General features: G+C 55.3%; 1 protein-coding gene across 1 annotated transcript; it reads left to right on the top strand.

Moving 5' to 3' along the window:
• The first annotated feature begins 11324 nt into the window (after positions 1–11324).
• On the top strand, positions 11325–23087 carry SCART1 (scavenger receptor family member expressed on T cells 1). The gene is given in 15 exon segments (XM_072804763.1): positions 11325–11572; positions 13213–13530; positions 14254–14550; positions 15130–15438; positions 15762–16067; positions 16150–16472; positions 16708–16830; positions 16832–17081; positions 20487–20624; positions 20627–20782; positions 20953–21021; positions 21097–21411; positions 21593–21640; positions 22063–22200; positions 22603–23087. Coding segments are annotated over 15 exon segments (3156 nt in total). The 5' UTR covers positions 11325–11505; the 3' UTR covers positions 22902–23087.
• The last annotated feature ends 3512 nt before the right edge of the window (positions 23088–26599 follow it).

The following is a 26599-nucleotide window of genomic DNA, read 5'->3' as shown; positions in this document are numbered from 1 at the left end:
TTATGTCTTTGCAAGACCGAGGCTGCTGACCCATGAACTCGGCGTATTTTTCTTCCTTCCTTAGACTTTGCTGAGGTCCCTGCGTGGAGCCTGCCTCTCCCTCTGCCTGGGTCTCTGCCTCTCTCTGTGTGTCTCGCGAATAAATAAATAAGATCTTAAAAACCGCGCAGCATTATTGAGGTACAAATGACGACAGTGAATGACACACGCTGGGGGTGTACGGCCCGGGGGGCTTCGGCCCCTGCATGCACCCCGACACCCTTACGGGGTGAGCAGGATGTGCGTTTCCGAGCCCCCGAGGCCTCCTCCTTCCTGCCCCTCCCGCGCCCCCCTCTCCGCGGCCACTGACCTGCTTTCCGCCACCACAGGTTCGTGTGCATGTCCTAGAAACGTGTGCGTGCGGCGCGGTGAGGACGGCGCGGGCACGCGGGGAGCCCTCGGCGAGCTGCCCGAGCTCCTGCCTGGACCCTGTGCCCCTGCCTGCGCCAGCTCGGGGGTGGCCACCGGCTCGTCCAGGGATGCCCTTGGGGGGCACGGGGTGGTTTACGGCGGTTCCAGACCGTGGCCCGCAGCGCCGTTCAGATCCCACCGGTTGTGCACGTCCTCACTCGTGTGTCCGCGTGACTCTCGGTGTCATCATGCGTGCACCCTCAGGTGAGCACCGTGGGGATCTCAGGTCTCCCTGGTGCCGCCCTGCAGTCCCCCCTCTGGCCCACACCCCTACCCCAGGCTCTCTGCTCTTAACTCAGAAACATCGTACACGTGGGCCCATGCAGCACGGGCCCTTTTGAGGTGCCTTTACGTCCAGCCGACTTTCCTTGGGGTTCACCCAACTTGGGGGCCAACAGCTATGCCACGTTTCGCGGCTCTGGGGTCGATGCCCGACACTGCAGTGGCCGCGTCAGGTGGCAAGTCTGCTTGGCAGGTCGGAGGGAAAGGCCGTGTGTCCTGCCACCGGCCACGCAGGAGTGACTTAGTTTCTTGACTTCTTGCCGGCACCCGAGGTGACCACTAATTTTTATTTTTATTTTTTTAAAGTTTCTTTTTTTTTTTTTAATTTATTTGTGATAGAGAGAGAGGTAGAGACACAGGAGGAGGGAGCAGCAGGCTCCATGCCGGGAGCCTGACGTGGGACTCGGTTCCGGGACTCCAGGATCGCGCCCTGGGCCGAAGGCAGGCGCCAAACCGCTGAGCCACCCAGGGATCCCCCTGACCACTAATTTTTAAAAGAGCTGTTCTGGTGGTTCCGTGGTGATACTTGTTTTGTTTTCAGTTTGCACGTACTTAACGGCTAACGAAGCGGAGCATCTTCTCATGTCCTCATATGACCCGTCTGTATGTGCTCTTTGGTGAAATGACTACACGTTCCTGTTTTCTAATTGAATATTTTTTCATGTTGAGTCTTTAGAGTTTAAAAAAAAATACTTGAATGCAAGTCTTGCGTCGAATATGTGATTTGGAAATATTTTCTCCTAGTGTATAAGTATTTTCACGATACTCTCGCAAAGCCACAATTTTAAATTTTTACAAGGTCCGCTTTAACTTTTTGTAGAATTTTGCTTTTGATGTCAAATTAAGAATGTCAAATTTTTTTCTAGAGGTTTTATAGTTAGGCCCATCATTTAAAAAAATATATTTTATTTATTCATGAGAGACAGAGAGAGAGGCAGAGACACAGGCAGAGGGAGAAGCAGGCTCTCGGGGAGGGAGCCCAACGTGGGACTCGATCCTGGACCCCCAAGATCACGCCCTGAGCAGAAGGGAGATGCTCAATCGCTGAGCTCCCCAGGGCCCCCCATTATTATTTTTGAATCAGTTTTTGTGTAAGAGCTGAGGGTTAGGTTGAGTTCATTTCTTTGAAGAAATTATAAATTATATTGATTTTTTTTTTTATTGAGGGCTCCATCTGTTCATTGTTAGTGTAGAAATGCATCTGATTTTTGTGTTTAATCTTCTGTCCTAAGATCTTATTGAATCCACTTTTTACTTCTTGGACTTTTCTTTTTGTAGACTTCTTGGAATTTTATGCATGAATAATTATGTCATCTGTAAATAGAGATATTTGTTATTTCTTTCTTTCTGATATGTATACTTTTAGTTCTTTCTCTTGCCTTGCTGGGCTGGCTGGAACTTCCCGGGCTATGTTGAGTGCGGGTGGTAGGAGTGGGCCTCCCCGCACTATTCCCGATCATAGGGGAGGACGCTCAGCCTTTCATCAGAAAGGATGATGTTAATTGCAGAGGATTTTGGTAGATTCCTAGTTTTCTGAGGGTTTTTTATTAATCCTGAAAGGGGTGTGAATTTTGTCAAATGCTTTTTCTGTGCATTTAATATGATCATAAGATTTGTTCTCTTTTGCCTATTGATGGGATGAATGACAAGGATCGATTTTTTTTAAGGTTTTATTTGTTTATTTATTCATGAGAGACACACACAGAGAGAGAGGCAAGACACAGGCGGAGGGAGAAGCAGGCTCCACGCAGGGAGCCCGATGTGGGACTCGATCCCGGGTCCCCAGGATCACACCCGGGGCTGAAGGCAGCGCTAAACCGCTGAGCCGCCCGGGCAGCCCAGGATGATCGATTTTCAATATTGAACCAGTCTTGCATGCCTGGAATAAATCCACTTAGTTATAGTGCATTAATTTTTTTATATATTGGTTTATGTTTGATGAAGTTTTGTTGAGGATCCTGCATCTGAAGTCATGAGAGATATTGGTCTGTGGTTTTCATTTGCAGTGCTCTCTTTGTCTGGTTATAGTTTCAGGATAATTCTTGTCTTATAAAGTGAGTTAGGAAGGATTCCATCTCCTTTTATTTTTAGAAGAGATTGTGTGAAATTGGTGTATTCTTTTTTAAATATCTGGTAAAAATTCTCTAGTGGAAACATCTTGGCCTAGAAATTTCTTTTTTTGGGGAATTTTTAGACCTTATTTTTTAGAACAGTTTTAGATTTGCACAAAAATAGAGAAGCTAGTACAGACACCCCACACACACTTTATTATCCTTAACATCTTACATTAATATGGTACATTTGCTACAATTAATGAACCAATATTGACATATTACTATAAACAAAAGTTCATAGTTTATTCGTATTTCCTTAGTTTTTATCTAATGTCCTTTCCCGGTCTTAGGATCCCATATAGGGCACCATGTTACATTAAGTTGGCGTGTCTCCTGAGGTTCCTCTTGGCCATGGTGGTTTCTCATCCTTTTCTTGGTTTTGGTGACCTTGACAGTTTTAAAGAGTATGCTCGGGGATTTTGTAAGATCCCCTTTTATTCACACAGGAATTTCTATGATCTTCCCATTAGATCATAGTTACAGGTTTTTTGGAGGCAGATCACAGAGGTGAAGTACCATTTTCATCCCATATGATCAAGGGTACACATATCAAGATGGTGTAAAAAAAAAAAAAAAAAGATGGTGTAGGATTGTTGGTGTTGACCTCGATCACGTGGCTGAATTGTGTTTGTCAAGTTTTTTTCCATTTATCTCTCCTTTCTATACTTCACTCTTTGAGGAAGACATTAGGCCCACACCTAAGGAGCGGGAGTTTATGCACTCCTTCCTTGAAAGCAGAGTATGTAAACAAATCACTTGGAATTCTTCTGCATGGGAAGTGTGTCCCTTCTCTCCCTTTATTCAGTCATTCCTATGTCAGGATGACTCATGGATCTGCATTTTACCCTTTGGGTTATAAGCCAATATTGACTGATGGATTGATCATTGTGCAAATTGTTCCAGCTTTGGTCTTTGGGACTCCTTCAGTCAGGCCCTATGCACCTTTTGCATACCTCATCATCAGTGTTCTCAATTTTCTCTTATGGTTTGTTTTTGATCACTTCTTTACTTTCTGACATTACAAGATGCTCCAGACCCACCTTACATGTTTCCAACCCCAGTCTTAGAATCAGCCACTTCTCCCAGGAGTCCTGGTTCCTTTTACTGAAGATGATGCTAGACACCAAGATCTGGGCACTGGGTGTGCTCATTGCTACTGGGGCACTACTGCTTCCAGGCCTTCTCAGTTGGCAGAACAAAGAAACACATGTGTGTACGTGCACATCTATGCACACATCTGTGTAGAAATATACACACATGTAACATTTCCGTATGCAGCCATCTGTACCCATGTTAAGCTGAACACAAGATCTTACTGACATCTCCACCTCTTATCCACCCTGCGTGTGTCCTTTAGCCTCCTGCCCTTGTTGGTCTGTAAATGTCAGTTGTAACCGTGAGAACTCTGGATTCAGAAGCATTTTGCTTGCGAAAACTTAGTTTCTTTTCTAGTTTTAGTTATCTCTTTCATCAGGCTGAGTTTCAGTAGTTTGTGGTTTTCAGGGAATTGGTCCATCTCTTTGAAGCCATCAATTTTATGAGTTTAGAGTTGTCTATACAAAATACAGCATCCATTTCTGATCAAAACTCTTCAGAGTGTAGGGATAGAGGGAACATTCCTCAGCATCTTCAAAGCCATCTACAAAAAGCCCACAGAAAATATCACTCTCAATGGGGAAACACTGGGAGCCTTTCCCCTCAGATCAGGAACAAGACAGGGATGTCCACTCTCACCACTGCTATTCAACATAGTACTAGAAGTCCTAGCCTCAGCAATCAGACAACAAAAAGAAATAAAAAGCATTCAAATTGGCAAAGAAGTCAAACTCTCCCTCTTCACAGATGACATGATACTGTACATAGAAAACCCAAAAGCCTCCACCCTAAGATTGCTAGAACTCATACAGCAATTCTGCAGTTATCTCTTTCATCAGGCTGAGTTTCAGTAGTTTGGGGTTTTCAGGGATACAAAAATCCCTGGCAGGATACAAAATCAATGCCCAGAAGCCAGTGGCATTTCTATACACTAACAATGAGACTGAAGAAAGAGAAATTAAGGAGTCAATCCCATTTACAATTGCACCCAAAAGCATAAGATACCTAGGAATGAACCTAACCAAAGAGGTAAAGATCTATACCCTAAAAACTACAGAACACTTCTAAAAGAAATTGAGGAAGACACAAAGAGATGGAAAAATATTCCATGCTCATGGATTAGAAGAATTTATTTATTTATTTATTTATTTATTTATTTTTTATTTATGATAGGCACACAGTGAGAGAGAGGGGCAGAGACACAGGCAGAAGGAGAAGCAGGCTCCATGCACTGGGAGCCCGACGTGGGATTCGATCCCGGGTCTCCAGGATCGCGCCCTGGGCCAAAGGCAGGTGCTAAACCGCTGCGCCACCCAGGGATCCCCTAGAAGAATTTATATTGTGAAAATGTCATTGTTATCCAGGGCAATTTACACATTCAAAGCAATCCCTATCAAAATACTGTGGACTTTCTTCAGAGAGTTGGAACAAATCACCTTAAGATTTGTGTGGAATCAGAGAAGACCCCGAATAGCCAGGGGAATATTAAAAAAGAAAACCAGAGCCGGGGGCATCACAATGCCAGATTTCAGGTTGTACTACAAAGCTGTGGTCATCAAGACAGTGTGGTACTGGCACAAAAACAGACACATAGATCAACGGAACAGAATAGAGAACCCAGAAGTGAACCCTGAACTTTATGGTCAACTAATATTCGACAAAGCAGGAAAGACTATCCACTGGAAGAAAGACAGTCTCTTCAATAAATGGTGCTGGGAAAATTGGACATCCACATGCAGAAGAATGAAACTAGACCACTCTCTTGCACCAGACACAAAGATAAACTCAAAATGGATGAAAGATCTAAATGTGAGACAAGATTCCATCAAAATCCTAGAGAAGAACACAGGCAACACCCTTTTTGAACTCGTCCACAGTAACTTCTTGCAAGATACATCCATGAAGGCAAGAGAAACAAAAGCAAAAATGAACTATTGGGACTTCATCAAGATAAGAAGCTTCTGCACAGCAAAGGAAACAGTCAACAGAACTCAAAGACAACCCACAGAATGGGAGAGGATATTTGCAAATGATGTATCAGATGAAGGGCTGGTATCCAAGATCTATAAAGAACTTATTAAACTCAACAGCAGAGAAACAAACAATCCCATCCTGAAATGGGCAAGAGACATGAACAATCATTTCTCCAGAGAAGACCCTCACATGGCCAACAAGCACATGGGAACATGCTCTGCATCACTGGCCATCAGGGAAATACAGATCAAACCCACACTGAGATCCCACCTCACACCAGTGAGAATGGGGAAAATTAACAAGACGGGAAACCACACATGTTGGAGAGGATGTGGGGAAAGGGGAGCCTCCTGCACTGCTGGTGGGAATGTGAACTGGTGCAGCCACTCTGGAAAACTGTGTGGAGGTTCCTCAAAGAGTTAGAAATAGACCTGCCCTACGACCCAGCAATTGCACTGCTGGGGATTTACCCCAAAGATACAGATGCAGTGAAATGCTGGGACACCTGTACCCCAATGTTTCTAGCAGCAATGTCCACAACAGCCAAACTGTAGAAGGAGCCTCAGTGTCCGACAGATGATGGATAAAGAAGCTGTGGTCTGTGTATACACTGGAATATTCCTCAGCCATTAGAAACGACAAAAACCCACCATTTGCTTTGACGTGGATGGAACTGGAGGGTGTGATGCTGAGTGAAGTAAGTCAATCAGAGAAGGACAAACATTATATGTTCTCATTCATTTGGGGAATATAAAAAATAGTGAAAGAGATGAAAGGCGAAAGGAGGGAAAATGAGTGGGAAATACCAGTGAGGGTGATGGAACATGAGAGACTCCTAACTCTGGGAAAAGAACAAGGGTTAGTGGAAGGAGAGGTGGGCAGGGGGTGGGGTGACTGGGTGGTGGGCAGTGAGGGGGGCACCAGACAGGATGAGCATTGGGTGTTATGCTATATGTTGGCAAATTGAACTCAATAAAAAAAAATAAAAAAATAAAGTTGTCTATAGGATTTCCCTCTTATCCCTTTATTTTTTTTTAAGATTTTATTTATTTATTAATGAGAGACCTGAGAGGCAGAAAGACATACAGAGGGAGAAGCAGGCTTCCACTGGGGAGCCTGATGTGGGACTCGATCCCAGGACCCCAGGATCATGCCCTGGGCCAAAGGCAGATGCTCGACCTTGGAGCCATCCAGGTGCCCCTCCCTGTTATCCTTCTAGTGGCTGTTGGGTGTTCAAGATATCACTTTTTCTATTCTAGGTATTGATTTGGGTCATTTTTAACTTTTGTCGTTCTTGCTAGAGTTTTGTTAATTTTATTTTTCTTTCCAAAAAACCAGCTTTTTGTTTTATTAATTTTTAAAAATTGTTTTCCTGTTTTTGACTTCATCAATTTCTGATTTTATCTTTATTATTTCTTTCTTTATGCATACTTTGGCTTTATTTAGATTTTTGAGATGGCAGTTTAGCTTATAGGTTTGAGATCTTTCCTGTTATGTAAGTATTAAGCACTAAGAACTTCCCTCTTAGCATTACTTTAGCTGCATCCCACAAATATTGACATGTAGTTTTCATTTTCATTCACTTCTTTGTGTTTTTAAAATTTCCTTTGAGACTTCATCATTGGCCCATGGATTATTTTGAAGTACGTTTAATTTTCAAGTGTTTGCAGATTTTTCTGTTGTCTTCCTGTTAATGAATTCTTGTTTGGTTCTATTATGGTCAGAAAACATATTCTGTATGATTTAAATTCTTTTAAGTTTGTTAAGGTTTGTTTTATGACCTAGGACATAGTCAATTTTGGTGAATGTCCGGTGGGTGTGAAACAAATGTGTATTCCTCTGCTGTTGTGTGAGTGTTCTGCAAATGTGGATTCGATCCTGTTGGTTGATGGTGTTCAGTTCTTCCAGACCTTGTGGATTTTCTCTCCAGTAATTCTGTCAATTGCTGTGAGTGGCATCTTGAAGTCTCTAATCAGAATTGTGGATTTGTCTATTTCTTTTTTCAGTTTTATCCATTTTTGCTTCATATATTTTGAACTTCTGTAGTTTGGTGCATACACATTTAGGATTGTTCTTTGTGGTGGGTTCATCCTTTTTATTATTATGTAACGTTCCCCATTCTTCCTAGTAATTTTCTTTTATCTGGAATCTTTCTCTGATAGCAATATAGCCACTCCCACTTTTATTGATTAATGCTCACATAAAATATCTTTTTTAAAAAAACAGCATATATTTGGATCATTTTTAAAAATTCACTTTGTCAACATCTGTCTTCTAATTTGTATATTTAGAAGATTTACATTTAAATTATTATTAGTGTGTTAGGGCTTATATCTGCTGTTTGCATTTTGGTTTCTGTTTGTTCCCCCTGTTTCTCATGTATCTGTTTCTTTTTTTCCTTCTCTCCCTCTGAGTTATGTTAACAGCTTTCTGTTTTGATGTATTTATAGTGTTTTTGAGTTTTGTATAATTTTCTTATTGGTTACCTTATATATAACATATACAAGATTATACTATATAATACTATATTATATATGTTATGTATATAACAGTTAACAATTTCATATATATAAACAATTATATGTATGTATATATACTTATATACTAAAGCCTTCTGGTGTTGCCATTATACCACTTCAAGTGAAATATAGAAACCTTACTTATATTTAGTTTGTTTTTTTTTTTTACCCTTCCACCTTAAACACAGAACCATCTGGAATTATCCTCTGTACGCACTGAGCACCACTTCGGATAGTGTTATAACATAAAATGTGATCAAAGAAATTCACAAAGTGAAGGATAGTCTATTATGGTCCCTCTACTTTTAACCATTTCACTGTTCCTCTTTCCTTTCTGAAAGTCCCAGGTTTTTATCATTTGCTTTCTGTTTGGAGGGTTTTCTTTAGCCATATGTAACAGTATGTCTGCTAGCAAGAAGTTCTCTTGTTTTCCTTCATTTGAGGATGTCTTTATTCCCCTAATTTCTGCAGGATGGTTTCACAGATGTAGAATGCAGGCTTAACACTCTTCTCTTTCAGCACTTAAAAACTGGTCTCCTGTTACCTGCTGGCCTCCATTTCAGATGAGAAATTTGCTGTTATTCAAATTGGTTTTCCTTTATAGATAATGTGTCATTTTTCTTTGGCTGCTTTTAGTTTTTTTTTTAAATCTTTGGTTTTCAGAATTTTAATTATTATATGGTTTGGTGTGAATTTCTTTGGATTTTCCCTGTTTGGAATTTACTCAGATTCCTGTATCTGTAAGTTTATGTCTTGGGAAGTTTGCAGCCATTGTTTCTTCACATTCTTTTCTCTCCTTTCCTTTCCAGATCTTCAGTGATGGAAATATTAGCTCTTTTCTTATTGTCCCAGAGGCCTCTGAGGCAGTATTAATTTTTTGTCTATTTTTTCTCTGCTGTTTACATTATGTAAATTCTATATATTTGTCTTCAATTTGACTGATGCTAACCTCTGGCATTTCCATTCTACTCTTGAGTCCATTTAGTGAGGGTTCTTTTAAGGTTTTATTTATTTATTTGAAAGAGAGTAGGGGGAGGGACAGAGGGAGAAGCAGAAGCAGACTCCCTGCTGAGCAGGAAGCCGATGTGGGACTCAATCCCCGACCCTGAGATCATGACCTGAGCTGAAGGCAGATGCTTAACAGACTGAGCCACCCAGGTGTCCCTATTTAGTGAGTTTTAAAAAAACTTCAGCTATTATATTTTTAATTCTATAATTTCCATTTGGTTCTTTAAAAGAATAACAGCTTTGGGTAGCCCAGGTGGCTCAGTGGTTTAACACCGCCTTCAGCCCGGGGTGTGATCCTGGAGACCCGGGATCGAGTCCCACGTCAGGCTCCCTGCATGGAGCCTGCTTCTGCCTCTGCCTGTGCCTCTGCCTCTCTCTCTGTGTCTCTCATGAATAAATAAATAAAATCTTAAAAAAAAGAATAACAGCTTTATTGAGAATATAATTCATACACCAAATGTATCCTTTAAAAGTGTATCACCGAGTAGTTTTTAGTATACTCAGAATTATACAACAATCACCACTGGCTGATTTCAGAACATTTTCATCTCTCTCGAAGGAAACCCCATACCTATTAGCAGTCGCTTCCAATTTTCTCCTCCTTCCAGCTCCTGGCAACCCCTGATTCACTTTCTCTGTCTATGGATTTGCCCAATCAGGATATTTTATATAAGTGGAGTCACACAGGTGGTCTCTTGTGTCTGACAGCCCTCACTTAGCACGATGCTGTCACGGTTCATTCCACTGTTGCAGGTGTCAGAGCCTCTGTCCCTTCAGTGGCTGAATATCGTTCTGTGCTGTGGATAGACCAAATTTTGTTTATCCTTTCATCAACTGATGTACATCTAGTTTGTTTCTGTTTTTTTTTTATTATGAACATTGCTGCTATGAACGTTTATGTACTGGTTTTCGTGTGGACATAATAATTTCTCTTTGATACGTAACTAGGAGTGGAATTGCCGGGTCGCAGAGTACCTCTATGTCTAACACTGAATAACTGCCGAACTGTCTTCCAAAGTGACTGCACCATTTTCCAATGAATGTTCCAGTTTTTCCACATCCTCACCAGTAATTCATTTTTATAACTTCTATTTCTTTGCTGAGATTTTCTATTTTTTCCATTTGTTTCAAAAGAGTTTGCAATATATTGTGGAAGCATTTTTATGACGGGTATTTAAAAGTCCTTGCCAGATCAACTTCATCTTGTGTCAGTTCATTGCATTTGATCATCTGTTGTTTTCCTGATTTTTCAGATGATGCGTGATTTTCACTCGTATTCTGGACTGTGATGTTAGGACACTCTTGCAGTCACCCTGTTTAGGTTCAGCGTGTAGGTTCTACCTTTTTGTGGCTTTAGTTCCAATGACAGTTTTTTTTTTTTTTAAAGATTTTATTTATTTATTTATGATAGTCACACACAGATAGAGAGAGAGAGGCAGAGACACAGGCAGAGGGAGAAGCAGGCTCCATGCAGGGAGCCCGACGTGGGATTCGATCCCGGGTCTCCAGGATCGAACCCGGGCCAAAGGCAGGCGCCAAACTGCTGTGCCACCCAGGGATCCCCCAATGACAGTTTTTAGGGGCCTTTCAAGGCTGCCCTGGCCTGTCTCATTTTTCTGGTGCTGTGGGGCTTCCACTCAGTCCCCGCTGGTCCCCAGAAGTCTGGTGTCACTGTGTCACTGTCTGTGGTGGGGAACCAAAGCCTCTGGGGCTGGGTGGAGGGCTTTGTTGCTGCTGTGGCTGTGGGCAGACTGGCCCACCTGCCTGACTGTGGGGTCTGAGTCAAGCTACCCTGTCAGCAGTTACCAGTGTGGGAGGAAACCCACAGCCTGGGCCCCTCCCTGATATCTGGCAAAGCTCAGGGCTGCCAAGGCCATTGGTTGCTCTGCTTAGAGATAGGGAGACAGACCCTTGGTACATTCTGGAAAGGCCCTCACTGTCCCCATTGGCCCCTGGAGGCCATTGGTGGCTCCTACTTCTGTATATCTGATTTTGGACTGTACTGTCTGCCATTGCATCAGTTGGGCGGCAGGAGCTGGCTGGGCCCTGGGGATCACAGGGCCATGAAGGCAGTTCTCTGGCCCTTGGGACTGGGGACCCTTCTCCTCATTCTCGAGGCAGTCCCCATTGGTAAGTACTTCCTTCCTTCATCCACGGGAGCTTCTGAAGGCAGCAGGTGTGTAGAGCCTGGGACCCTGGGGTGTCTCTCTGGCTCTTGCTCAGCCCAGAGGTGGATGGGTCATCCTGGGACGGGAGAGCTGTGGCGTCCTAAGCGTGTACCTCTGGAGACGCTTACTCTAATGACTGAGCAGCTCTAACTCCAGGGTGAACCTGGGGTGCAGGTCTGGGTCAGAGAGTGGATGGAATGAGGGGACATGGCTAGTGTCTGGTCCCAGTGACCCCCATGGACGGGAGATGCTGATGCGTCTGCTGAGCGGCTGCTCCATCTCCTGTCCCTGGGGCTGGGCTGGCGGGGAGCAGGAAAGCCGGCTGTACCTGGCAGTGAGGGTGACCTTCAGCTCAGGCTGGGGCAAGGAAGAAAGTCACAGTTCCGGGGAGCTACAATAGCAAGGTGGGGGGCACAGGGGCGTGAGGTGCTGCTGGGTCCAGAATCGTGGGCAGGAAGCTGTTCTCCCAGAGGGAACAGCACGGAAAGGCTGGTAGTGAAAGAGCAGCCCCTGGGGGGGACGGCACACAGTGGCACGCGGCCTTGGACTGGGTGTGGCAGAGTGAGAGCCCGGGTGTGCATGTGTGCATGTGTTGGGCAGGGTCACAGGAGAGGGTAGCAGTGTCCAGTGCCCTGGAAACTGCTGGTGATACAGGGCCCAGCCCAGGTGACCCCAGAGCTGGAGAGCAGGGGCGCCCCGGGCGGTGGTGGCGGGCATCTGTGGGCAGTGCGCAAGCTGGAGGGCATCCTGTTTCGTCTTAAAGATGCAGACAACCATGCACGTCTATGTCCAGAGAAGCGCGGCGGGAAGGCGATGAGGAGGCTCTGGGGAGGGTGCCGGGGATCAGTGGAGACCTTCAGGTGTCAGCGAGAGGGGCGGGTCGAGGGCCATGCCTTCCTCTGGCCCTGTGTGGGGAGTCTGCCCCTGTCTCCTCCGTGGGTCCAGGATGGGCCCTGGAGGTGGCGTGGGGTGGCCCAGGCCGGGATGTAGACTCCTCCGTGGCTGCTGTTGTGTTTCTCCAGCACCAGCCCCGGAGGGGGGTTGTGAGGATGGAGGTGGGAGGGGCGGTGCAGGACAGACCAGGGGGCAGAGGCCTAGGAGGGGTTCAGGGACACCTCGGTGGTCCTGTGGACTGGGCCCGCTGGCTGGGGTCTAGGGAGCTGCTGAGACCCTGAGACCCGAGGAGGCCGGCTTGGAGAGTGGAAGTGGAAGGGAAGGTGCAGCCCAGGTGGGTGGGTAGGGGTGAGCAGGGTGCGGAGAGAGGGGAGGTGTGAGTCGGGGCCGCAGGGCCTCTTCAGGAAGCGGGGAGATGGTGATCGGGCGGTGGAGCAGGGTGGTGGGAAGGGCCAGCCCAGTTCCAGCCAGCGGGGGACCAGGGGACTTCCTCGCCTGGGGGGGTGACCCACATCAAGGGGCCCCAGAGGGTTGGCGGAGCAGGGGCTGTGGGGGACGGGGCTGTGCACGGGGCGGAGGGGCTGCAGGGCGGGGCTCTGTGTGACCCCACCCTTCACCTTTCTGGACTGCAAGCCCTGGGACAGGCCGGGCCTGCCTCTACCCCGGCGCGCGCCTCTGAGGCCGGCCTGTCCTTCCGTCCTGCTGCAGGTGGGCCGCCGCACCTGCGGCTGGGGTACAGACACAGCCCCTGCGATGGAGTGGTGCTGGTCGGACGCGACGGGGAGTGGGGACATGTGTGCAACCAGGAGTGGACATTGGCGGAGGCATCCGTGGTGTGCAGGCAGCTGGGCTGCGGGCCCGCCGTGGGCGCCCCCAAGTACGTCCCGCTGCTTGGGGAGACGCTGCGGCCCCGGCTGCACAACGTGTCCTGCAGGGGTGACGAGCCCTCCTTCTGGGACTGCAGCCTCGGGGCCTGGACGCAGACCGCCTGCCCTCACGAGTGGGTGGTGGTGGCCCTGTGCGCGAGTAAGTGGGCGCAGGAGGGCTCGTGCAGGGAACAGGCCCGCTGGGGGGACCGTGGGGACCAGACCCCTTCCGCCCTTCGGTTAGGGCTCCTGTCCTTCCCAGCCACCAAATGCTGCTCGTGAGGTGCTCTTCATGCAGAGGGTGTGGCTGGGACGGAACCCGACAGAAATGCCGCCGCCTGAGCCTGTTCTCTCCCAGGGGGACGCAGAGTGAACAGACTCGGGAAACGGCAATTGCGGAACGTGGGGGGCAGGAACCAGACGGGCGGGGCGGGTGCCCCCCTGTGCCCCAGAGCCGGCCGGGCGCCCTCCGCCTTCGGTGTCTCGGCCCGGCAGATGCTCTCCCTGGGAGGTCCCCTGCAGGGTCTCCCACTGCCTCCGGGCCTGTGCCCCAGCAGCCTGTGCCTGAAGCCGGCCCACTCCGGGGTTCAGGGGCCCCGTTGGCGGAACACGCAGGCTCCTGGGTCACCACACGGTCTCCAAGTCAGGCACAGGCCCCGGTGAGCGGGGACGCTCTGGGTGGGGGGCCCTGGGAGCGGAGGGACCCCTGTGACTGCTCAGGAAGGACCCCTGTCAGCGCTGCGCTGACCCCTGGAAGGAGCAGGGCTGGTCTCAGGCTCGGCCCCGGGGCAGGGACCGTCGTGGACCCGGGCAGGCTGGTCCTGGAGGCAGGCCACAGCGCCGGCAGCGTCCCCACCTCGGTCCCATGGCCTGTGCTCCCCAGACGGCACTTTTCGGGAGATCCGGCTGGTCAAGGGCCGCAGCCCCTGCGCCGGGCTCCCCGAGATCAGGAACGTGAACGGCGTGGACCGCCTGTGCGGCCTGCACGAGGAGGAGGCCACGGTGTTCTGCGGGGAGCTGGGCTGCGGGCGGGCGCTGCAGGCCCCCCGACGGGCCGCGGCTGGCAGCAGCCGGTACATGACGTGCCAGGGCACCGAGCCCACCATTCGAAACTGCAGACTCAACAACAATCTCCGCGGCGGCTGCGACTTCCAGCAGGACGCGGAGGTGGTGTGTTCAGGTGAGGCCGTCCCCCCGGGCACCTGGGAGAGGGGAGAGGCCGGAAAGCCGTGAAGCCCGGGCAGAGGTCGAGGCGGGAGCACAGGGGCCCCGGGCGGTGCCTCACCCAGTGGGCGCCCGCGTGTGCCGGCCCTGGCTCAGGGGCCCCGGGCCGGGGCTGTTGCCCGTGCAGCGCGCGTCAGGGACTGTTGCCGGCCTCCTCGCAGTCCCGTCTCAGGTGGCCAAGGGAGGTGGCCCTTCTGGGTCCTGCCCGAGCCCCGGGAAGCAGGAAGGCCGCCCTCCTGGGTGCCTGGGCCTGGCCTGCAGGGGCACACGGGGCCTGGAGGCCACCGCCTGGGTGGGCAGAGGCTATGACACCTCCAGGTGGGTGCCTGGAGGAGGTGACTCTGCCCTCTGCCCTCGGGAAGTGACGGGGACCCCTGCTCCGTTCTGGGTGCGGGGTGCACGGGCCCCCGCTGTACCCCCTCCCAGGCCTTGTGGCCCGCTGCCCTCACAGGGGGTCTGCCCCATGGTCCGTGGTCCGGGACGTGTCCGCAGTGTCCCCTGCGAACACTCATCCTGCGGCTGTGTGTCCTCCCAGGACATGTGGAAGCCCGCTTGGAGGGTGGCGAGCACCCCTGTGCTGGGCGTCTGGAGGTGAGGCGGGGCCTGACCTGGGGCACCGTCTGTGACGCTGACCTGGACCAGGCCACGGCCCACGTGGTGTGCCGGGAGTTGCGGTGCGGCTCGGCCGTGTGGGCTCCCGGCGGCGCGCACTTCGGCCTGGGCTCCGGGCCCGTGTGGACCGAGGCCTTCCGTTGTGCGGGCAACGAGTCTCTGCTGTTCCACTGCCCTCGGGGGCCTGGGCACCGGTGCGGGCACCGCCGCGATGCTGGGCTCAGGTGCTCAGGTGAGGCGGGCCGGGAGGGCCCTGACGCTCAGCCCTGCCCCTCCCCTGCCAGCCACGTGCTCACTCCCCCTGCGGGCTCTAAGCTGGTTTCCTAAGGGAGCCTCCTGCCCAGAGGGGGGTGTTCCTGCGGGTGGAGGGAAGGGGAGGGGAGGATGGTGCCCCCAGGCTGCCCCCCGACGGCAGGCACAGGTGCACAGAGGTGGGACCAGGCGCCGAGGCTGCGGGCAGGGAGCTGGTGAGGGAAAGGCACAGCTCTGGGGCCACCACCAAGACCCGGGGCCTGGAGGGGCAGCGGGGATGCTGACACCCCCTGCGCTCCTCAGAGTTCCGGCTGGTGAACGGCAGTGGCGGCTGTGAGGGGCGCGTGGAGCTGCAGGTGCAGGGGGCCTGGGCGCCCATCTGCGCCGCCCACTGGGATTTAGCGGATGCCACTGTCCTGTGCCACCAGCTCAACTGCGGCAGCGCAGAGGCCACGCCCCCGGGAGGCCACTTTGGGGCCGGGGACGTGGGCATCTGGCCTGACGCCTTCCACTGCGCGGGCACAGAGCCTTACCTGTGGCACTGCCCCGTGAGCACCCTGGGCAACCGGGCCTGCGCCCCGGGGAGCACGGCGGCCGCAGTGTGCTCAGGTGAGTGGGCGCGGGCGCCCTGGGGCTTCCGCGGGAGGCCGGTGCCCACCCCCGCGACCCCGAGCGGCCTCCATGCCCCCAGGTCTCCCGCACGCTCTGCGCCTCAGGGGCGGACACAGCCGCTGTGACGGCCGCGCGGAGGTCTCCCTGGACGGCGCGTGGGGCCGCGTCCTGGACGCCGCGTGGGACCTGCGCGCCGCCGCCGTGGTGTGTGCGCAGCTGGGCTGTGGCCGGGCCCACCGGGCCTACGACGCGCCCCCCCCGAGCCGTGCGCTCCCCGTGGGGCTGAGCCGCGCGCGCTGTCGGGGCACTGAGACCCGCCTGACCCAGTGCAACGTGTCCAGGTCCGCGCTGGTGCCCGCGGGCACCTCCCGGGACGCGGGCGTGGTGTGCTCGGGTGAGTGGGTCCCGGCCCCGCCCCCCCGCCCGCCCGACCCAGGCCGCCCCAAACCCAGGGTGCCCCCGACCCCGACCCAGGGCACACCCCCAGTCCCAGGGCGCCCCCGCCCCCGCCCCAGGGCGCCCCTGACCCTGACCCAGGGCGCCCCCAACCCCGACCCAGGGCGCACCCCCTGACCCAGGGCGCCCCCGACCCCGACCCAAGGCGCACTCCCCGACCCAGGGTGCCCCCCTGACCCAGGGCGCCCCCGACCCCAACCCAGGGCGCCCCCGACCCCCCTCCCGCCCTGAATCGCTTCTCCGCAGGGAGCCGGCGCGTGCGGCTGGCGGGGGGGCCCCACCGCTGCGCGGGGCGTGTGGAGGTGCTGCTCGGGGGCGCGTGGGGCACCGTGTGTGACGACGGCTGGGACCTGCGGGACGCCCAGGTGGTCTGCGGGCAGCTGGGCTGCGGCCACGCCCTCCGCGCCCTGGGGGCCGCGCCCTTCGGGGCCGGCTCGGGCCGCATCTGGATGGGGGAGCTGCGCTGCGGCGGCCGCGAGTCCGCGCTGTGGCGGTGCCCGTCCGGGGGTGCGCAGGGCTGCGGGCACAAGGAGGACGCCGGCGTCGTCTGCTCAGGTCCGTCCCGTCGAGCGTGCCCGGGGCCGCGGTGGGGGGGGTTCGCGCTGTCCCTCCCCGGAGCTCCGCCTCGCCTGCAGGCCTGGGGGCTCCTGCTGCAGCGATGCTGCGGGCCCAGCACCTTTACACGGCCTGGGGGGGGTCCCGCGGGCTCCGGGTCCCCGGTGTGCTCGGAGGTGCGGGGGCCGGCCAGCCCTGCTTGGGGTCTCTTACCTGGGGGGGACACCTTGAGGGGGGCAGGTCTGCTCAGAGGTGCTGGGGGCCTGGGTCAGCTCTTCCTAGGCTCTCTCACTTGCAGGGGGTGGGGGCCGGGGCAGGCTGGATCAGCTCTGCCTGGGGTCTGTCACCCCTGCTCACAGGCTCACCTCACAGTGAGTGGGAGGGTCTCTGTCTCAAACTCTTGGGACCCCTATTTCAGTGTGGCTGGGCTTTCTCCAGGGCTTTGCAGGTGGTGTTTGAACGTCTTTGTGTCTTAGCTCATGCTGTGGAAGGCTCTCTGCATTGCCCGCGCGGGGGTGTGGCCTTCTTGGGTGACAGTGGTGCCTTACTGGGGGTGTGAGCCCCCGGGGTCTGCTGGGGCTGCTCCCCACGGCCGAGCCGAGCATTCACTGTGGCTTCTTTCATCCCTTCCAGTCCTGGTTTTGCTTTAGGAAAGTTTTCCTCTGCTTTGTCTCAGAGGATGGCTCTGTTGCAATCGCGTGTCTTCCAACGTGACCCGTGGCCTCATTATTTTAGCTCTTCCCTGTCGCTTTTATTTATTGTTTTCGCGGGAGGGGCTCCGGAGACCGTAGGTGTGCGCGTCACTGCTTTGCCGGGTGCAGCACCGCTCTTGCTGGACGTCCTTCTCAGCTTGGCCGGCTCGCCTTACGGGCTCCCGCGGCAGTGCTCCCTTGCTGACTGAGGGGCCTCGGCTGCGGGGGGCGGGGGGCCCTGTTGCTGCGGCCACTCCGCATGGCAGCAGCGCTCCGGAGTCGAGAGCAGAGGCCAGCGAGGTGCGGGGGCCCCCCAGGCCCAGAACGGCTGTGGTCATTCTTACACTGTTTGCTCAGTTGGCTGACGTCCCAGGGCCAACCTGGATTCCAGGGGTGTGGGTGCAGGCAGGAGATCTTGGTGGCCTCTCTGGTCACCTATCATGGATGCACTTCCTTCGAGTGTCTTTTTATTTTTTTATATTTTTATTTTTTATTTTTAAAAATTCATGATAGAGAGAGAGAGAGAGAGACAGGAGGAGGGAGAAACAGGCTCCATGCAGGGAGCCTGACATGGGACTCGATCACGGGACCCTGGGATCACGCCCTGGGCCAAAGGCAGGCGCTAAACCGCTGAGCCACCCAGGGATCCCCTTTTGAGTGTCTTTTATTTTTTTATTTTTATATTTTTTAAGATTTTATTTATTTATTCATAGATACAGAGAGAAAGAGGCAGAGACACAGGCAGAGGGAGAAGCAGGCTCCATGCAGGGAGCCCGACATGGGACTCGATCCCGGGTCCCCAGGATCACATCCCTGGCTGTGGGCGGCACCAAACCGCTGCACCACCGGGGCTGCCCTCGAGTGTCTTTTAAAAGCTTATTTAAATTTTAATTTGTTATGACCCTGTCATATGCAATTCGTATCCTACTTTCTCCACTTATCCTGTAGACGTATTTTTGACGTATCATGGACTTGCATAATTTTGAAGAGTTTCCTGTGCTTTATTATGGGTGATATCGTAGTCTCCTTAATACGTCTCCCTGTGGTCGGAGTTGCCCCACTTGAGGGTAACGTGATGATGTTCGGGCCATGACCAGCCAGGGCTGATGTTGTCTCTGAATATGGAATGCTGCGCTCATTCCTGTTTTTTTTTTTTAATTTTTAAATTTTTTATAGTCACCGCTAAGTTGATCATCTAGTACACAAGGATTGTTCTATATTTGGTTTTTCAATTAATTAGCATATAGGTAGAGTTCAGTGATTCATCAGTTGCCTATGACACCCGGCGCTCATGCCATCCCGCGCCCTCCTTCCTGCCTGCCCCCCAGGGACCCCCACCCTGACCTCAGCGACCCTCAGTTTGTTTCCTGTGATTAACGGTCTTGCCACAGTTGGGCTATTGTGGGCCTGGCTGCTGTGAACACTGGGGTGCAAGGGTCCCTTCAGGTCACTACACCTGAACTGTGGTTGGAGTTTCTTCTGTTTCTGTCCTTTGCAGTGAAAGTGGTGTTAACGTCCTCTATTTTATTATTATTTTATGTTATTTCATTATTATTGATGATCTTCTTCTTTCTTCTTTCTTCTTCTTCTTCTTCTTCTTCTTCTTCTTCTTCTTCTTCTTCTTCTTTTTCTTCTATGTGCTTCTTTAATTTTGTTTTTGATAGGTTGATGTAATTGGCTGCTCCCATGTTAGGGGCATAAATATTTACAATTTTTAGACCTTCTTGTTGGATAGACCTTTTTATTATGAAATAGTGCCGTTCTTCATCTCTTATCACAGTCTTTGGTTTATAATCTAATTTGTCTGATACGAGGGTTGCTACCCCCACTTTCTTTTGAGGACCATTAGCACGACACATGGTTTTCCACTCCCTCACTTTGGACCTGGAGGTGTCTTTAGTCTAAAATGAGTCTCTTGGGAGGCCTGGATGGCTCAGAGGTTTAGCGCCAAGTGATCCTGGAGTCCTGGGATCGAGTCCCACATCAGGCTCCCTGCATGGAACCTGCTTCTCTCTCTGCCTCTCTCTCTCTCTCTGACTCATAAATAAATAAAATCTTAAAAAAAAAAACATAAAATGAGTCTCTTGCTGACAGCATATCAATGAGTCTTTTTAAAAATCCAGTCTGACACCCCCGTGTCTTTTGATTGGGGCATTAGGCCTGTCGACGTTCAGAGTAACTATTGAAAGTTATGAATTTAGTGTCACTGTATTATTACCTGTAAAGTCTCTGTTCCTTCCTGGTCTGTCGTACTCTTGGGCTCTCTCTTAATTTAAAGGATCTCTTTTTAATATTCCTTGCAGGGCTGGTTTAGTGATCACAAATTCTTTTAGTTTCTGTCTGTCCTGGAAGCCCTTTATCTCTCCTTGTATTTTGGATGACTGCTTTGCTGGATAAAGAATTCTTGGTTGCGTAGTTTTTTCATTTAGCACTTGGATTATTTCTGTGTTTTAAATGGTTTCCAAGGATGGATTTCTGGACAATTACTGACACCTGCTAAGATGTTTCAGCTGGGGATTAACCCTGGTCACCTGAGGTTAAGCGCCCCCTGCATCTCTGGGGTGGGACATTGTCATGGGGATGCACGACTGATTTAAGGTTCATGCAGGGGCTCCCGGGTCGGATGCCCCTGAGTGGCATTGATCTTGGTGCTGGGACACTCTGACTTTGGCCTTCAGAGATGTCCCCTGGCCTGAGTGCTCTTGTCTTCCAGAGTCAGTGGCTCTGAGGCTGCGAGGTGGCACCCAGCGCTGTGCTGGGTGGCTGGACGTGTTCTACAATGGCACGTGGGGCGCCGTGTGCAGTAACGCCCTGCAGGACATCTCCATGTCCATCATCTGCAAGCAGCTGGGCTGTGGGGAGCAGGGCTGGCTGGAGAACAGGCCGGTCCCCACTGGCTCGGGCCCCTCCTGGGTGGACAACATCGAGTGCCGCAGGCTGAGAAACTCTACGCTGTGGCAGTGCCCCTCGGCACCATGGCACCCGCAGTCCTGTGCCCCTGGAGAGGAGGCCTGGATCACCTGTGCAGGTGGGACCCTGCAGGTCCAGGAACAAGCCACCTGCAGGGACTGCCCTCGCTCCATGACTCAGGGCCCGGGGAGGGTCCCTTGGGCTCTACAAACTTCATTCGGAAGCCTCCCAGGGCATTTACATGGGATGGTGACTGTGTAATCCTACAGGAGTGTCAGAGAAGATGACGCAGGATTCCGGGGAGCCCCTCAACTGCTCGTCCACCCACAGCTGCCCAGGTACCCCTCTGCCCACCCCCCCGTCCGCTCCTCACCTTGGTCCCACCCTGCGGTGACCACAGCCCCCTTTCCCAGGGGAGGCCGTGCTGCGTGTGCGTGGGGGCGAGGACGGCTGCTCAGGCCGCGTGGAGCTCTGGCACGCTGGCTCCTGGGGCACCGTGTGTGACGATTCCTGGGACCTGGCAGACGCGGAGGTCGTGTGCCGCCAGCTGGGCTGCGGGCCGGCCATGGATGCGCCCATGGGGGCTGCCTTTGGGCCGGGCTCGGGGCCTGTGTGGCTGGACGAGGTGGGGTGCCGGGGCAGCGAGACATCCCTGTGGAGCTGCCCTGCGGAGCCCTGGGGACTCGGAGACTGCGGCCACAAGGAGGACGCGGGCGTGCGCTGCTCCCGTGAGTGGGTGGCGGCGGGACAGGTGGTGGCAGGTTGGCTGGGGGCTGGGGTGGCCGCCGGGAGGGGTGCCCACTGGGGGCTGCCCCGGTGGTTGTCCTGTGTGCATTGGGCTTGGGCTGCGAGGTCCGGCTGGGGCCTGCGCTGCTCCCCTCGCCTCAGGCCACTCCCCTTCTCTTGCAGGTGACAGGGGACCCCCGGCCCTGCCGCCCGCTCTGGCGCACACACCAGGTAGGCTGCTCTCGCTAGGGCTTGGCTCACGCCCTCCTGTGTGGCCCCGCCTGGGGCCCTGCGTCGGCTCACAGGGGCGCCAGGGAGTCTCCCGTGGGCGCCGAGGCCCCTGTCAGCCCCTCGGGATGCCCGGGCCGTGGCTCAGGCCCTCCCAGCCCCTTCTCTGGGGTCACTCTTGTACCAGCTGGGGGTTCTGACCCGGGAACAGTGTGGCCTTCCTCCTGGCCCCCACCCTCCCCTGCCGCTCCCTCCTGACCTCTGCCCCGTGACCTCAGGGCCACCTCTGGGGGAGGAGCGCAAGGCCCGTCTGTCCTTTGGGGGCCTCACCCACCCTGAGCACCTCTGGTGGTCCAGGCCCAAGGTCACAATACCCCAGGCACACGGGCGCACAGGGGAGACCCCGCCTGTCACTGTCCCCACAGGAGCCCCCCTGGCCCGTCCGCCTGCCCTCAAGGCTGGGAACCTGCCCATGATGCTTTGCTTTGTCCTTGGCACCCTCCTGCTGGCCGTCTCCCTGGTCCTGGGGGTACAGTGGTACCGCGGCAGGAGAGCCCGCAGGGGTAGGTGGCAGTAGCTGGGAGGTTGACACGGGGCTCTGGGGGGAGGCGGGGGAGGCGGGGGCGTGCTCTGAGACCCAACCCATCGCGGCCCTTCCTGTCCTGGGACCCACTCAGCGAGCGGGCCCCACTGTGTGGTGACTTCTCGGTGCCGCTCTAGGGCCTATGAGTTACAGGGTGGGGGGACTCCGTCCCTGCTCAGCTGCTGAGGGGCCCCGTGGGCTCCTGATGCCTCGTGCGGTGCGTGGGCTGGAGCCGGGTGGCCCTGGTGCCCTGGTGCTGGCGTGTCGCCGTCGTGTGCGGCCGCAGCAGAGGGGCCAGGGTGCTGCAGGGCACCTGTGGGCCGGCGGGGGGGCGCGGCAGGGAGAGTGCGTCTGCTGGACGGCTGAGCTGTGGCCTTCGCAGGTTCCAGGATGTGGGGGAGTCTGCCCTCGGAAGGCGTTTATGAGGACATCGGCGCCGTCCCCATGGCGGACCAAGGCGAGGGACCCACAGTGTCCGGGACCCCGGCCCTGGAGGAGGAGTATGATGACGCTGGGGAGCTGGAGCTGGGCACCGAGGACGAGGACGAGGACGAGGAGGAGGAGGAGCCGGCGCCCCTGAGCCCTGCAGGTGTGCACCTCTGTGCCTGGGCGTCTGTCGCGCTGTTTCTGCTCTACTGCTCCTACGCCCGTGGCTCCGCTCTGGCCAGCGCCTACATTTAAAGACTCTGAGAGCCACCTGTCCGTGTGTCCATGCCCCTCAGTCCAGCGTCACAGGCTTGGTCGTTAGGAGGCTCGGCCATCCCTTCAAAGTTGCCCCAGAGGCTGGAATCTTCCTAAGGGTGGATGTGGAGTTAGGGAGGGTCCTGGGGTTTTCTTCGGGTTTCTTCTCCTGGTTGCTCCCAGGTTCTAGCACCTTGTCCTGCTGGCTGTGATGGGGGGTGCTGAGCAGGTGGGGGGGATGCGCTGTGACCCTGGGTCACTGTCCTGGGCAGGTGGGGGGGGACGCGCTGTGACCCTGGGCCACTGTCCTGGGCAGGTGGGGGGACGCGCTGTGACCCTGGGCCACTGTCCTGAGCGGGGAGGCGGGGGGACGCGCTGTTACCCTGGCTCACCCTGTGCAGTGACCCACGAGGGCCCAGAAGGTGTGGGGCCCTGAGCCATGGGCTCGATGCGCGTGTCTCTAACGCAGGTGCGGCCCCTTCCGGCCGAGGCCCTGGAGCCCCGGCTGAGACAGACGACGCATCGCGCCCAAGGCGGTGAGGACAGGGAGCTGGCCGTGGGGACGTCAGTGGGACCACAGTGGGCAGCGAGCCCCCGCCCTGGTGGCTTTCACTGTCCTCATTTCAAAAGCAGATGTCATTAAAGTCCCTTTGGAGTCACTCCTTCGTGCATTAATTCAGCTCAGAGACATTCCTCAGAGCCCCGCAGCCCCGGGGCAGCTCCCGGCCTCCCTGCTCCCGGGCCGGGCTTTCCGCGCTCCGCACCCACCTGCTCCTGGACGCCCCCCCAAGCCGGTGGGGGATCACGGGGGAGCTAGCGGTGTATGGGCTCCCCCACCCCGGCCTCACCCCACCCTGACGGCACCCATCCCCAGTGCACCCCTCCCCGACCACACCTCCTCCCCGACCACAACCCTTCCCCGACCTCCCCCACCCCGACCACCCCCTCCCTGACCACCCTCTCCCCATCACCCCCACCCGACCACATCCCCTCCCGACCACACCCCCACCTTGATCACCCCCCCCTACCCCGACCACCCCCTCCCCACCACCACACTGGACATCCCAGGGACTGGGGTGTGGGGAGGGTGTAGCCCAGGGGTGGGTCCCTGGGGTCCAGAGGAGACAAGTGAGTTGCGGGAGGTGGGGTGGGGATCTGAGCATGACAGGGGACCCGGGAGACCGTGGGGAGCAGAGCGGGCCGGTGGGGGGGTGCCCAGGGCCCAGGACTCGGAGGAGGCGCGGAGCTCGTCCCTCTGGCTGCCCGTCTGCACCCGCTGTGCCCAGACTGTGCCCCACGGCCGTGCGCCCCACCTGCTGGACCCCCCGGGCTGTCTGTGGGGTGCTGGTGGGGTGTCTCTGGCACCAGGCCGGGCTGTGGTTCACGGGGTGCCCGGGCTGCTGCCCCGCGGGCCCTCCTGGCCTCTCCCTCCAGACTCTTCGCGCCTCCCGCTCTGGAAACCTGGGCGGCCCCCAGGACACTGGTCGGCGGCAAATCTCCCAGAAAGAAACCCCTATTGACCTTATTCTGTTTATAAAATAATACACATTTATTATTGCAAGTTTAAAAACTCCTGGAACCAAGAAAGAGAATGGAAACACTTGTGTGCTCAGAAGCGAGCCCCTCAGCCTCCAGGTGTATGTCCGGGAGGACGTGTCGGTCTGGACGCCAAGGCGTGAGCGCCAAGCGCGGGGCCCGGGGTGCTTGGCCTGTGTCCCGCGTGTGTCCCACGGGGCGTGCACCTGCCTGTCGGCCTGGGTCCGCACGCGGGCCTGCCGGGGTGTTGGCTCCTGGCCGGTGGCATGTGTGGCTGCTTTTCCAAGAGCCCGCGCTCTCGGAGGACTGTGCGCTGCTTGCGGTCGCTGACCACGGCCCCGGAGGATTCTAGGCCGTCCCATCACCCTGCCACCTCGAGATCCAAGCTCAGGGTGTCAGTCGCTGGAAGGTGACGAGGCTGTGGCCCCGGAGCCCGCACCAGTTGGGTCGCTGCCCTTGGAAGAGACTCCAGAGAGCGCCCTACGCCTGCCTCCTGTGAGGACCCAGGTGGGCTCCCCCCTCCCCGGATCTGCCTCCAGGACTGCGGGCTGCGGGCCCCCCATCTGTGGTGTCCCACCCCGAACACATGGAGACAGCCCGGGGGCTGGGCGGGCCCTCCTGCCTCTGCGGGGCCAAGCCGCCCGCACACCGTGCTGGACCAAACGTGTTTCCGGAGTGAGGACACTGCCAGGACCCAGCCCTGACGAGGCTGGAGGGGACAGCGTCCTTGCTCCTGCACCGCAGGGCGCACGGGACTCGTGAAGAGGCAGGGTGGTGCTGGGGTCACGGGCAGCCCCACCAGGGCCCCCCACCCCGGCTGTGCCCTTCTCCTTCCCTCGAGGTGGTATGAGGAGGGACGGAGCAGCCCCGGGGCCACCTGCCCCGGCCCACTCCTGCGGGGCGCCCGGGCTTTGTGTCCAAGAGGAAGCTTGGCCGGTGCAGGCCTGAGGGGTGCCAGGGCTCGCCCGTTGCTGCAGGGAGGCCTTCCCAGAGCTGCCCAGGGAGCAGAGGGGCCGTGGCCCTGACGACTTGGGCGACTCAGGGGCCGACTGTTGGGGGGGACAGGCCGGACCCTGGGCCACGAGCCCCTGGGGCCTGGGGACGAGCCTGTCACTTGCATAAACAGGGCGGGCGGCCTGGTCGGGCAGAGCGTCAGTGCGACCGCTGGCCGTGGGCAGGGGCCCCGCCGGCACCAGAGCTGTTTCCCACGCAGGCAAAGCGTCGGCCCACAGCCCACAGCTCGCTCCGGGGCCCCGGGGACCCAGACTCTGTGCTGCTGACCTGCCCGCCCACTGCCCCGAGCAGCAGCTCAGGACCCTTGGAGCCCCTTGGGGGTCGTGGGCTGCCGACCCCTTCCCTGTGGCCCCTGCTGACGTCCTTCCCCCGAGGCCGACGACTGCGGGCCCACAGCCACAGCTCTTGCGGGACGGGACCCACTCCCCACAGTGGCTGCCGTAGGGTCCGCACCCTGCTGGCTTAAAACCACAGACACCGGGCGCCATCCAGGGTTCGAGGCCCCACCCCTGAGCCCCGGCGCGGGTCGCCCTCCCTGTCTGAGCCTGTGGGAGGGTCCCCGTGGCGTCCCGTGTCTATGTTCACGGCGATCCAGACACGTTGCTCATGGACGCTCGGCTCCAGTGTCGTCTCCACCGGCCCCGGGCTTCCCCTGCATCCACGGCCGGGGTCTCTCATCAGGACCCCAGTCAGGGGGGTCAGAGCCCACCTCATTGTGGCAGGGCCTCGCCTCGGCTGCACGTCTGCGGTGACCCGTCTCCAAAGGCCACGTGCAAAGGCTCGTGTGTTCAGACTTGAACATATGCTAGGGCGCCTGGGGCTTGGTCACCGTCCCAGGGTCCTGGGGTCGCCCCCACGTCGGGCCCCTGCTCGGTGGGGGATCTGCTTCCCCCTCCCCCCCACTGCTCCCCTGCTCACAGGCGTTCTCATTCTCTCTGTCAAATAAATAAATAACATCTTAAAGAAAAAAAGACGTGAGCGCATCTTTTCAGGGCACACAGTTCAACCCACATGTGTGGATTAGGAACGGGTTAACTGGCTTCTTTCTTTTTTTTGTGTAATATTTGATTATTCATTCGTGACAGACACACACACACACACACACACAGAGAGAGAGACACAGGCAGAGGGAGGAGCAGGCCCCATGC

The sequence above is a fragment of the Canis lupus genome, chromosome 29, assembly GCF_048164855.1.
Source record: "Canis lupus baileyi chromosome 29, mCanLup2.hap1, whole genome shotgun sequence".
NCBI lineage: Eukaryota > Metazoa > Chordata > Mammalia > Carnivora > Canidae > Canis > Canis lupus.
Note: the sequence above shows the minus strand (reverse complement) of the source record. Positions and strands in the feature narration are given on the sequence as shown.